The 14,378-nt window shown below is 38.1% G+C and overlaps 1 protein-coding gene across 3 annotated transcripts in view; it reads left to right on the top strand.

The window, feature by feature from the left end:
- Positions 1-14,378, top strand: part of TDRP (testis development related protein) — a 39,603-nt gene that overhangs the window by 1,903 nt on the left and 23,322 nt on the right. For 2 of the 3 annotated variants that reach the window (XM_060752718.2, XM_067468229.1), the window contains exon 2: positions 1,535-1,761. In XM_060752718.2, the coding sequence (XP_060608701.2) occupies positions 1,636-1,761 (126 nt within the window). In that variant the 5' untranslated portion in view covers positions 1,535-1,635. Of the gene's footprint in view, positions 1-1,204; positions 1,294-1,534; positions 1,762-14,378 lie in introns of those variants that run through there. The other variant, XM_060752719.2, reaches the window with a different exon arrangement.

Here is a 14,378-nt window from a genome sequence, read left to right as displayed (position 1 = left end):
CAGCTTCTGCTAACCTAGCAGTTCGAAAACATGCAAATGTGAGTAGATCAATACTTTCCTGCTTTGTCATACAGTTATGCCGGCCACATGACCTTGGAGGCATCTATGGATATCGCCGGCTCTTTGGCTTAAAAATGGATATGAAGACCACTTCCCAGAGTCAGACATGACTAGACTTAATGTCAGGAAACCTTTACCTTTACTATATTTATTCATAATCCGCTTTATCTCCACCAAAGGGGATGCAAGGCGACTTAAAAGAAAAGCACCAGCGTAACCATTTGAAAATAGACAAATACAGGAACATTCAAACAGACTTAAATAGAACCAGAATTACTAAATTCCCAGTTAAAAAGCCATTAAGAAACATTCAAAGTTTAAAACCCCAGCACCCACTTAATTGATCTTAAACACCTCCATCTTTAAAAGCCTGGCTGAATAAACAGGGAAGTCTACTTCTCAAACTCCCCTCCAGTGTCAAGGTCTCTTTCTGAGTTTTTCTGCTTTTGATGCCCTCTTTTTCCTGATCAAGGTTGCTTCTGAGCATGTACAGATTGCAGCTGTCTCTGGCTCAGCTGAGCCATTACTCTGTGGCAACTAGGCTGGATACTCATTGGAGAATGAGAGGGTCTCATTACTTCCCGCAGCATGAATCATAGAGTTGGAAGAGACCACATGGGCCATCTAGTCTAACCCCCTGTGGGCCTTCCCACACAGCTCTATATCTCAGAATATCAAAGCAGAAAATCCCACAATATCTGCTTTGAACTGGGTTATCCGAGTCCACATTGCCATATATTTGAGTTCAAAGCAGATCATGTGGGATTTTTTTCACTTGTGTGGAAGGGGCCTGTCATGCAGGAAAAGCACCTTCCTTCTTCCCCATTCAGTGCCCTTTTCCTGCGTAGAGTGCCTCGAGCATGTGCAGATTGCAATTGCCTCTGACTTACCTGAATCTCTATCTCAGCAAATTGTATACATGATTAGGAATGGGAGAGGCTCGTCCCTAGCAAACCCTCCCCTCTCCAAAGTATCAGGGTCCCTTCTTGAGATTCCCCTCTTCAGCACCCCTTTAACTCCTTAGAGGTACCTCTGAGCATGTACAGATCGAAGCCACTTCTGACTCGGCTGAATCTCCAGTCCAACCAGATCCATATTCAAAAGTGGGAGTGTCTTTTTTTGCTCTCTTTTCTGGAGCTTCGGAGGCCCACGCCTCCTTTCTTGGCATGGAATAAGATGGAGCTGCTCCTTGGTGGGTTTTCCGGGCCTTGAAGGTGTGAGGCTGTGGGCCTGGTGAGTGGGGAGTGCCTCTTCACTTCTTGCCTCTATTACTATTTTTACATATTCCGTGCACTTTTTTTTTTGCATATTTTTCGTCTGATCTCTTGGCTTTTATGCCTGGGCCAAGGTGTCTTTCAAAGCGCTCTTTTTTCCTTCTCCAGGGCAGTTCTAACTAACCTGAATAGCAAAGTCATTCCCATTTTCCCCTTCTCTCTCTCTCTCTCTCTCTCTCTCTCTCCTCCACTTTTCTCAGGGATAAATAAGACAGGCTCAACCACCCACTTCTCTCCCTCCTTTCCTCCCTCCCCAGTTTGCTTCCCTTCACCTTCCCACTCCCCCCCCCTCCCCCCAATAATGTGGAAACTCAACAAGAGTGGCAAAGTTCTCCTGGATGATTCTCCGGAAGACGAAGAGAACCGTCGCGGGCATGATTCACCCCCTCCCTCATCATCATCACCAGCACCTGCCTTCTCAGCACAGGTAAAAAGACAGACGCCACTGGGCTGACTGTGGATCGGATAGTATTTTTAGTATTTTTGCCATTGTGAGGCCTGTCGCCTTTTGTTCCATTTCATAGGACAGTCTTTTCCCACTTTACCCCTCCTGGGATCTTGGCGTCTTTAATCTGATTTTGGTGTTATGAGTAATCACTTTCCCTTTAACTTGGATGCCATAATAATGAGTTTTGTGGCAAGGAGGCATTGGTATGAACTGCTGCATACACACCCTTTGGAAAACTGTTTTCAGTCTTTTTCTCAAAACTTCTGCCTAGCAGTGCTAGGACTCATCAAAACAGTGGTTTCCAGTCACTTTCTTTTATAAAATACTTCTGTAAAGGAGAACTCTTAGCTCTACTGATGGAAATAAACTGCCAGTGAAACAACCATTTCACTTAAACATACTGTAGCTGAAAAAATGATGCTTGTTGGAAGAGAGGGCAGAGGACTGTTCAAATCTTTTTTAAAAGATTAAATGTGTTTCTTTGGAATTAAGGGCCAGAGAGACAATTGCTTCTGTTAAGCATATCCAAAAGAGTAATGCGTGTTGGAGGAGAGGATTATGCAAATTCTAACATTTATTTTTAAAGCAAAGAGACTTGAGACAAAGGACGTTTCTAGTATTTTAACATTCCGATATATCTGGTTTTGTTTTACATTTTTTAAATTTGTGGGACATTTTATGTTTCTTGGGTTTTAAAAAATATAAAATCTGTAGCATCTTAAGAGTACAGCAGTGGATATCGTTTTACGCTTTCATGTATTTTTGTTTGGAAGTAGTTGTTTGTTTGTTTTGAAGTGCTTTGTGGTGGAGAGAAAGGTGTAAAAGGGAAGGAAAAACTGCCATGAATCTTCAAATGGATGACATCTTGATCCTTCAGACTTAGACTTTATTATTGCAAAAATTGACTTCATTTTCTGTAAAGCAAAGGCTAAGGAGTAAAACCTCTTGTTCTTTGGACTGTAGTGTTAGTTATGGTTTGTTGAACTTATTAAGAGTAACATCTGAATATGCATGCTTAAAATGGAACTTTTAGAAACTGTTGTATTTTATTGTAAACATTTCAAAACAGAAAAAAGAATGATAGCTTGTGGAAACATAAAGTAAATGGTTGACACATAGATATTACAAATGTATTTATAAGATACCTCCAAAGTCTAGCTGATACAGGAGTTTCTTTAGAGGCCTACAGTGTAGTGTGATTACATTCTAGAATCTTTTCTTATATGTAGTCTACTAAACTTCTGCTGTAATTACCTCCCAAGAATGTAATGATTTGGATTCATAGTTGTGTGGTTTCTTCAAATGTAAAAATCAAAGAATGCTGAACAAGACCAAACTTTGTAGGCACTTTTGATTCAAAATGTCCCAAGGCAGGATTGACAATGATTTAGGTTAATGTTTGAAAATATGAAGCAGCTTATTTGGAATTAAGAAAGATTTAGGCAGATCAGGCCTTAACCACTTGGACTTTGTAGTTTGTATTTTGGCTTCTTTTAAAAAGATTTCCTGCTTGTGGAGAACACATAACTAGGCCATGACATCACTGTCACTGAAGGAACCGTATAATGACAGTAAACAGCGGGAAGACTGTTGTCCTGCTCACACTTCAGCCCTGATAACGTGATCCATATACACTGGCTGCACATTTTCATCTACAATCATCCCTCCCCATTTTCTTGGTATAGGGGCACAGGACCCTTGTGAAAGTGAAAAACTGCAAGTAAAAATACTTTTTTATCTAAAAAAAATCTTTCTAGGAATTTCTAAGTCTCCCAGCAAATAGAACACTGGGGAACCTATAGATTCTTAGAGAGAACATTTTAAATCAAATCAAAGTCAGAACTTCGTAAATGTGGAATAGTAATTGTGTTTTAATTGTGACTTTTAAATCACATTCTATTTTTTTTGTGTTTTAACTTTTGTCCCAGATATTTTCATATTTTTATGCTTTAATATGTGCTTTTATGGTTCCATTTTCACTATGCTTTAATATGTGGTTTTATAGATTATTTGACTTATGTTGTGCCTGTCTTGCACCAAAAGGAGAGGCGGGTAATTAATAATAATAATAATATCTCAGTGTACATAACTAGATCTGGTTCAGAGTGTCTTATCTGCGTCTCAACTAAACGTTCCTTTTCCAACATGGTAGACCTGTGCATAATATATACAGTGATACCTTGACTTAAGACTTTAATTCATTCCATGATCAAGCTCTTAACTTAAAATGCCCTTATCTCAAAGTGAATTTTCCCATTGAAATACTGTTACTCTGTTCCGGCCCTCTGACTCCCCCATACCCTGCTCATTTTTTTGTTACGAGTTTTTAAGTAAGAAAATGTACTTTATAAATAACAAATATTCATATGAAACAATAAAAAAGAAAGATCAGCTTTAGAATGGTGGAACCAAAAAGCTGTATCACAATGGTAGAAGTAGAAAGTTGTGGCAAGGAAGTGCAAAGCACAAAGTGAAGAGGCATTTTCTTCATACTGTACTCATTTCATTCTCCCTCCCCCCTCTCTTCATGAAGCCAACATACCAGGAATAAAAATCACAGAAAACCAACCAATCCAAAGTTCCTCAAAGCAGACAAGAGCATGAGGCACGGAGGGTCTCCCTTGAAGCTCTAAAGCCCTGTACTCTCATGCTAGCTCTCCCTCTGGTGCTAGCTCTCCCTCTGGTGCTAGTCCTCCCTCTGGCACAAGCACTTAACTCAAAATACTGATCTTATGTCAAAACTAAATGCAGGCTGAGTGACAGCTCTTAACTCAAAATGCTCTTAAGTTGGGACACTCTTAAGTAGAGGTTCCACTGTACTGAATTCCATGTAATGGTCCAAGATACCACAGAAGCTGTGAAAGCAAGTAACAGAGAAGGCCGTAAGCCTAAGTCAGCAGTCTTCAAAATAACTCTAGTGCTATGAGGTAGACATGCTCTTAGGTTGATTTTCTTTTTTCCCCTGTTATTCTGAGGGACTGGTCTGAGAAAATCACTCCATACAAGTAAAGACATAACAATAAGCATTATAATCAGGCGTCCACATTCACCAAGGTTAGGGGCTCAGGACACCAGTGAAAGTGGAAAATAGCAAAAATGTGAATAAAAAGCTTTTTAAAAATCTGAGAGTACATACCTCTAGGAATCTCTAGGTCCTCCAGCATAACTTCATAGCTAATTTATGCAAGTAAACCGTATAATCATGCTGGAAGACCTATAGTTGTCGACATAATTGTTCTCTTTAGGGATCTCTAGATCCTCCAGCGTGACTGGTCAGCTTTCACTTTTATGGAAGTTGACCATAGAGATTCCTAGACATAATATATTAATCAAATAATTGAATAATCAAAGCTACAAAAGTGAAACCTGCAAATGTGGAGATCTATCTGTACTTAGTTTGCTGCTTGCACTTTTTCTGTTGTTGGAAGGGGCTAGTCCTGCCACCTTAGCCCCACTAATCTCTTCTGTACAGCCTGTACAGTATTTATTGTGCCCCCCTTCTGGAAAGTGTAAGCCCTCAGGCCTATATAACTGTGATGAGGAATGTTGTGTCTCTGGATATGCAATGTAGATTATGGCACCTGCTTCTGCTGATCTCCTTACGATGGAATGAGCAAACAAACATGCATGAACCTTTACTTATTTCTTTCTCAATTTAAACTTCAAATACTTCCTTTCACCCCTGAAATTAATGTACATTTTTGCATACCTAAATCTTATGAAGCCTTCAGCAAACTCTATTGGAATATGGTCACAGTCAACATTGTCATAAACAATTTTGGTGTGGTGGTTCACAGTAGGAAGGAACTGATTGAGCTAGATTGGGCTGAATAGCTTTCCCCTGGAAAGACTAGAGCTACCATACATCAGTGCCTCTAAATCTTCATCCTGGAGAGATCTAGTAGGATACCATGGCCAGTTATAGTGAACACTGCCAAAAGATACAGAAGAATCAAGAGGGACATACTTCATTTCATAATCAGGCTAAAGACCAGATTGAAATCCATCCACATAATTTGTTTTATCTGGAAATCTATGGAGCTGAAAGATGCTCTGCAGCATTTCTCCCAAAGATGAAATATTGGAAACTAGAATGATGAGGTTCAGAGTTACCTTTTCAAGCAGAGGTCTTGTCACAGTATATTTTATGCATATTGTAATAAAGTTGATAGTAAGAAGCCTAAAATTGCTTTGGCTTTTATAGCTGCTTCATCACACTTTTAACTCATGTTAAATTTGTGGTCTAATAAGACTCCTAAATACTTTTTATATGTACTGTTATAGGCCATAACCAATACATTAAGTTGTATTTGGAAAAGATCTATACATATAAAGTTACACAGTGTCACTACTTTATGTCTCTTGAATGCATTGGATGTTCACTTTCTTCTAGCTACAGTACTTACAAACATTTACCAAGTAATTTAATGAATTATCAGTTTCAGCTTTTATATTCAGAATCTGAGATTTGATCTTGCCCAAAAGTTGTGTTACTTTGGGATATGCATTTCTGTGTGTATGGCTGTAATTGTGGATTGCCCTGAGCATGACATTAAGCTTTCATATATCTCTCAAGAGGGAGATTAGTAGTTTCAGGAAGGTAATTCTTGTTGCTTCACATTGTGGTTTTAATGGTATCATTACTGTATTTACTCAAGTCTAATGCACCATCAAATCTGATGCACACCTCAATTTTCAAAACCCCGAAACCCAAAAAAGTATTTACCATATTATGCAAATCTAATGTGCCCCCTAATTTTGGGAAGGTAATTTAGTGAAAATGGTGTGTGACTCAGCATCTCAGGTGCTTTTAAAATATAAATAAAACTTTTTTATGTTGTTAGTAGTGAAATTAGTGTGTCTTAGAATCAGTGGCATCTTAGAATAGGTGAAATACGGTAATTAGAAAATGTGTGGCTTCAAGAAGTTCAAACACTGCACTGTAGTATCTGTCTGACTTTATCATCCATATCTCTCTTCAACTGCTTTTTACTTAAATTCAAAAGCAAAGTTGACTTTTCTGGATCTTAGATTAGTTCTGAAGTAGCTTGGAGATTTCCACATCATTCACTCCTCAAAGCTGAAGCAGTAAAACAATTTTATTTTGTTCAAAAGTATTGTAAAGATTGCTCCTCATTCCTAGGTGTACTAATCCAGAGATAGCTTTGTGATATGACAGCTTTGTGTAGCTCTTTGACTATATTGTGCAGAAGTAGCATAAGCTGCTTTGATTAACTGAATAGCTGAAAAGATGAAAAATAACTCATATAGTCAGCTAATTCTCACAATAATTGTACATATTAGTAAAACTATACCATTCAAGGTGAAACTTTTTTTTTTTGCTTCTTTTGTGACAATGGAGGCTTCTTCCATATCCATTGTTTTCCTGGATAAAATAAGGCTAATATTGTTGTAGCTGTGTGTCTTCAAGTTTTTTCCGACATATGATGACCGTTAAGTGAACCTTTCACAGGATTTTCTTGGCAACATTTGTTCAAAGGGAGTTTGCTTTGTCTGAGAGAGCATGAATTGCCCAAGATCTCCAAGTAGCTTTGTATGACTTAATGCGGATTCAAACCCAGGTCTCAAGAGTTGTAATCTAATGCTCAAACCACTTCACCACAGTGTCTCCTTCCAGCAAGACCGTTGAAAGCAGTGTTTCTCCTACTCTGCTCCTCTAGGTATTTTGGACTTCAGCTTCCAGAAATCCCAGCCAGCTTACCAGCTGTTAGGAATTGTGGGGGCTGAAGTCCAAAACACCTGGAGGAACAGAGTTTGAGAAACATTGACCTAAAGAAGCATTCTGGAGAAAGTAAGTAAGACCTTGTCTTAGAGGGCATCTATACTGCAGAATGAATGCAACATGACACCACTTTCACTACCATGGCTCAATGCTATGGAATCCTGGGAGTTATGGTCTCTGCTAAAGAGTGCTGGTGCTTTAACATACTCAAGATACCAGGATGCCATAGCACTGAGACATGGCAGCGAAAGTGGTTTCAAATTGCATTAATTAGTGTAAATGCACCCCTGGAGTACATTATCTACTTGCAAAGCTGAATACACAGCAGTGCTGGAGTGACCTGGCAGGCCTGTTCTTACTTTTGTAAGGTGTATCTGGATGGCTATCCCTTTGGAACCTGTAGAATTGAACTCTCCTTCTTTTCTAGTATATCCTTAAATCAAAATGCCGAAGTATGGCAATACCATAGCTAACAAGATTGCAGCCTTGTCTGCATGTTCACTATAAGAATAGATCCCAGCTCCTTATTAATCTAACATATTAATGGAGCTCCTGTGTGGCTTGTGCACTTTTTCTAGAAAACTGCTTATATAATTATTAAGGAGTGGGAGACTGACTTTGTTCGGATAGCCTGAGAGTGCTGTCAGTGATAAGTCAAACTTGAATATTTGTGTTGGCAGGGTGTGCTTTTTAATTTAGTCAATGTAATGAGTTAAGTAGGGAGAACAAAGTGAAGATGGGCTGCCAGTTTTATTCTTTTACCCTTAAATTAAGCAAAGAAAAAATAGGGGGGAAAGTAGAAATATACACTATTTACATTTCTCTTTGACCTATTTTCCTTTGATCTTGTATTATGTTGTATTTAAGTGGCAGAAGTGCAGAGACATGTTTCATATTAATTGCAGCTTATGGCTGTGCAGTGAATGTTTCATAACTTGGCTGTGCAGTTTTATCTCTACATGAATTAATTATTTGAAAATCACTCATACAATTCTGACAGTAGCTTTTCTGTGAATTTCAGGGACCTCAAGAAAGACCTTGGGGGAATGGGAAGGAGATCAGTGGCTTCTTGGTATACTTCAGTGATACATATGAATTAAAAGCAATGAAATTAGATTTCATAAAGCATAAAACATAGGAGAAAATACTCAGGAAACACTTGCGTGAATTTCAAGATGTATATTTTGGGAAAAACCTAGACAAAGTTAACCACATATATTATGTTAGAAGAAGGAGCAAAAAGACAGTGAAAACTGTAAAGTGGGGGGTAGAATTAAGGAAGGGACTTTAGGCACAAAAGTAATTAGCAAGCAAAGATCTTTTTTTGTCTCATTGCTTTCCTTGCAACTGTCTTGAATCAGAGAGGGAAAGAAAAAACAACAGTGAAACTAGATGAGAGGTGATGGGGTTACCTGGGAAGTAGCTGTTTTCCACTTCTCCTCTCCCTCTCTTTATACACGTTTTATGTATTTTTGTGTACGTCCAGACTCGTAATTCCACGTTCTGCATCAAAAATAGCTGTGCAGAGTTCTCTACTTTTATCTTACATTTTGACTCCCAATTCTCCTTGTCACTCATGCATGTAATCTGAGAGTTGTTTTTGCCTCTTTGAAAGATATTTGATACTGTTGTTTGTAAATTCTGCTGGTTTGCTGATGGTGATAATTCATCCTGCTTATACAGTTAGAAGCTGTTTCCAGGATCAGAAGTTTCTGAGCTTTCTATTAGTGGTTCATTATGGGGACATTAGAGAAGCCTCTATTTAGAAAAAGAGGTGCTTTTAGAATGTAAATTTTAGGACTGATCCCTCCTTCAGTTTTACCCACTCTTTTGTTGTGCAAAAATGCTAAAACAGCAAGCAAGATCTTTTTGAGAGAGACTTTTTAAAAACTGGTCATAACACTCTGATGTGAGTTTGTTCCCTCAATTTCTATTTAGATTTAAGGATGGTTCCTCAATTCCCTTTCATTTTAGGTACTTCTTAGTACTGGATGGGAGACACCAAATACCAGGTACCAGACTCTATATTTCAGAGGAAGAAAGTGGTGAAACCACATCTGAGAAGTCCTTACCTAAAAAAACACACAACCATATTAACTTCATGGGGTTGCCATACATTGACAGGTGACTTTGGGAAACTCCAAAATGTCATAAATAAATCCTGAGTATTTGTTTATTCTTCCTTGGCTTAGGCAACAGTGGTTGGTCAGCTTTCTGGAGTTACAAATGCGCTTTCTCAAGAGAGCCTGGAGTAGGGAAAGAGTAATATATTTGTTTTCATATAGGGGCTAGAATTATCCAGTCTTGTGACTGCTTCATAGGCTGAAAATATGTGTTTCATCAGCAAATACATTTGGCTGTTTGGGGTTGGGACATCTAGAGAAGAACTAGTGACAAGTAAATATCCTCCTGAGACCTTTTCCTCCCATCAAGCATATTCCCTTCTTAGAAAAGGGGAAAAGGTTATTGAGGTGGATTTCAGGTGAGAACTGATAAGCAACAAAGATTTAAGCAATCCTCTCCTGCCATCTGACTCCTTTGCAAATGCTTCCCCATTACTGCCACTATGCATCAATGTTAAAATGCAGTCACAAGGTCTGGAATTTCTTTTAAGGATATAAAGTACTCGGCCTTTAACCAAATACATGCTTATATTAAGAATTTCTTAAATGATAGCATGTTTTGTAAATTAATCTTTGAAAGAGCAGGTGTGTGGGAGAGAATGAGAAAATTGTGTAAACTAGATTTAGAATGTCCAGTTATTGCCTTAAATGGCTGTATCTTGATTAGTATTATACATTAAGATTTTGACATCCAGAATTTGTGGTATGGGAACCCACAGTTTCTTAATACAAACCTAACTATTAAAGTGAACAAGCAAGAAAGATTTATTACTTAACCACAAAAGAATTGGAGTGTAATCTGTGTACAAAAAGAAAAAAAAAGTGTGCTTGTTGAATTAATCCCTTGATTACCTTATGGTTTGCAGAATAGTCAATAAAAGAGCATTTGTACATTCCTCTGGAAACACACTGGCACCGCTTTGCCAAAACTGGCAGGTTGTTACCAAGGTGTTAATCAGGATTTTCCCACTGCATGAAAAGCTACCATTAGTTACCTATTTATCATGGGAAGAATGTATCTTTAAATGTCAACTGGTGGGGGAAAGGGAAGCCAAATTAGGAGGTAAATTTCAAGTTTGCTCTTTAGCAAAAAGCATTTTATATAAGGCAAATTGAACAATCCATACATAGAAATAAAATAAAATAGTACACTATCACCACCCCAAAATTTGGAGGAAGAAATACAGTGTGTAATATTACGTTATTGTAATTTGTTATTGTAATATCGAAAGATTGGTCATTTAAAACATGTGTATTCCCATTCTAGAAAATATGTTTAATGTAGGATCTTTATTACGGTATATGCATATACATTGATTTCCTCATCTGCAAAAGGTTACTGTGGAGGAATTGCAATTCTTTATAGGTATTGCTTTGTTGGAACAAAGAACTACTCCTATGAAAGAGTTCAACTTGCAGCTAAGCACATTTTCATCGCTTGGTTGTGGATTTGCTGGTAATTTTTGTGTAGGGATCATTTCAAATTTTTCTGTGGTAAAAATGTGTAGGTAGTATATTGACTTAAGAGTGATGAGAATGATTCGTATTATCTATCAGCTACCTAGTTAAGTATGTTTCCATAATCGCTCTTCACCCGAATCTCCTTAAACCCTAGAAAAATATTGTTCACCCATTCTCTGATCACTGGCAGAATTCACCCCCCCCCTTTTCTCCATACATCTAATTCTCAGTTAATTAGGTGACAAGGTGAGTTGAGGTCATGGCAATAGTGTCAAAATGATGGCTTAGTAGTGAATGTGAATACAGAATGTTTGTGGATGAGAAAATGTAGGTACCTTGTCCACTCTGGAAATTTTAGAAAATCAACCCCCCAAACCAGGGCTGATTTATCCATGGGTCAATATGTAGATTAAATTATTTTAAAATAAGAACCGTCCCCTTCTCTGAGTAGAGTGGCAAGTCGCTTCTCAAGTCGCTCCTGGCAGGGAAAAAAAGTAGAGTGGCAAAAGGCGAGAGCTTATTCCATACTGGGAGAACTGAAAGGAAGCATTATCCTTCTCTTTTCTCTCCACTGTGGCATCTTTTCTATCTTTTTAAATGTCTGGGCAGGCAAATGGCAACAGCAGCCATTCCCTGCCTAACTTCCTGATGCAGCTTTGGTGCTTTCCCCTTTCCACAGAATGGCCCCTGAATTATCCACGGGTCAGCTCTAAACCCGCCCTTGACTTATACATGAGGTTGACTTGTACATGGGTATACTGAAACCATTCCATTACAGTTTTGTTACAGGAGGTTCCTTCTGGCAGCGATCAAAGCACAGATGAGTAACATTTCCATCACCTGGCAGAGGAATGTCAGATTAGAACAGATTACTTAGTTAAGTAATTTTAACAGATAAGTATAGATCATTACTTTTATACAGAGCAAATAGCAGAGGGATTTGCTTTTAGAAGGCTGATTCCTGAAGCTTGGCTTGGACAGCATGAATAGCTTTGTAAAAACATGGCAAGCCTTTTTGATCAATTTTATTGGTGTCATATTTATATAGTGGTTTACCTCAGACATTTATAAAGAATGTCATGTGTTGAATTGTCACCAACACTTCTGCAGAGGCTTGTTTTCTTTGGAAATCTCCGTTCTGTTTTTAAATCAAGCGTAGCCTGTTGAGCAGGCTTGTCTTGGGGACTAAATTCATTGGAGCGCATTGGTTTTCGTCCTAGGGGAAGATCATTGCCAGCTTAAAAAGGCAATATATAAAATATGGCACTCAATATAGTTTTTTTTAAAAAGTTTTAGTTGTATAAAAAGTTGTTAATATAGATTCCATAGGCATTGTGAATGTGTATGTTGGTGCAATCACTTTAATTTTATGTTCTTGGATGGAAGACGGTGTATATTCGATTTTAGTATGATGACTGACCACTGTAGTTTTAAATATATGTGCTTTTTAAATGTTTTTTAATGTTTTATTGTAATGTGTATTTTGATATTTTACCGATTGTATGTGTTTTTATGGTTGGAAACCGGGCTGAGTCCCTCTTACGAGGTGAGAAGCTCGGTATATAAAACTTTGAAATAAATAAATAAATAATAAATTCTTATATTAGTGAAAATTATATAGCAGTTTTAGGGGGAAAGAACCTAAAAGTTTATATCCAACTTTGCTTACCTAGTTGCAGTATAGACAGTGCATATGATGGATTCCCTTTCCCCCTGACAGTCTCTGTATTTGCTCAGAATATCAAAATCTCTTCAAATAGTTAGAGATTCTGTGGAGGTGCAAGGATAGGGAGAAGGTGATGGATGAAACCCAATGTGTTTATTTATATAGTCACAAAGATTTAAGATACTTAACATCTACACAATACCTAAAACAGGGGATTTCCTGTGCTGAAAAGGGGAGGGGGTGGCTGCATGATGTTAGTGCTAAATTTGCTCTGATTCGCTGCAATGGTAAAAAAAAGGGCATGCTTGTCTTTTGCAGAGTTTATAGAAAAGAACATATATACTTACAGAGTCTAAATGTTCTTTTTGAGACACGAGCCTTGTAGAACTCCAAACTCCTTCCCCAACTCCTCTGACCACACTGCGCCTTCCACACTTCTCCAACAACCCATAGCAAGAAGTGGTATTTTTGCTCCTTTATTTCCCCAGCAGCTCCCCCACCCTGGCTGTAACCACACAATGTTAGCCAGGTGGTTTGGCTCTCACTCCCTTCTGCCTTGATCCTTGCACCACTTACTACTTGTTGCTTAAGAAATGAACTCTAACATGCGTGGGGACCTGCTCTCAGGTCCTGTTTTTTTTATCCTCCCTCTTAAACCTGCATTTTCGTGCTGTCTGGAAGTGCCCTTACTCTCATTTCTTCTACACAGTTTTGTTCTTTGTTGCCCCCCCATAATGTAGTCACAGTACTGAATTTTTTTCATATCCCCTACAATGAGTGTATGAGTATTCACTTAAATAGACTCTTCTGTGGATGAATTACTAACATCTGGAAATTCATTTCTCACAAAAGAGATATTATTGCCCTTTGAATTGTATGGTATTTGGCACTATTTCTGTTGATAAGATGTTTTAGGTATCTTTTAAAAAATGAAATTAATTGTGAAACATATTATTGTGTTTTGTTATCTTCAGTGACCACTTTAAAGGCTACGTGTGGCCCTGATGATCTTTCAAAGGACTCTTCCATTTTGCTGAAAACATATATGCACAAGGCAGTTTTACCACTTTTTTCGGAGGTTCATTTATTTAGCAAGGAAGTACATTTTGGCTTACTTACATCTTTGTTAAATAAAGCTTGCTCCTGGACCTAAAACAGGTGACTTTATGGAAACAATATAAGTTTTCATGGTTACTTTTTGTTAAAAACAAGCCAGTCACACATGTCCACACATGTTATGTACACTACTGGCAGACCCCAAATTACGAACAAGATAGGTTCTGTAGGTTTTTCTCAAGTTGAATTTGTATGTAGGTCAGAATGGGTAAAATTTTAGGTGTAACTGCAGTCAAATGTATATGGGGGGGGGGGGGAGCAAGCTTTGGATAGCATAGGGAAAGGTTTGCTGTCTGTGCCCTTGTTCAAAAGATTTGATATCAATTTCTGGTCCTGTGATATTTGAGTTTGAAAAAACTGGCTTGTGGAAACAGATTGTTGAGTAAGCTTCAGTGGAGACACCTTTCCCCCATGATAACTCTTTCAGAAATGAATTTCACTTTTTAGGAGTAGATTTCTCTCACTCCCTGTTGTTTCACTACTGTTG

The sequence above is a fragment of the Anolis sagrei genome, chromosome 1 (assembly GCF_037176765.1).
Source record: "Anolis sagrei isolate rAnoSag1 chromosome 1, rAnoSag1.mat, whole genome shotgun sequence".
In the NCBI taxonomy this organism is placed as follows: domain Eukaryota; kingdom Metazoa; phylum Chordata; class Lepidosauria; order Squamata; family Dactyloidae; genus Anolis; species Anolis sagrei.
This window is presented reverse-complemented; position numbering and strand designations above follow the sequence as displayed.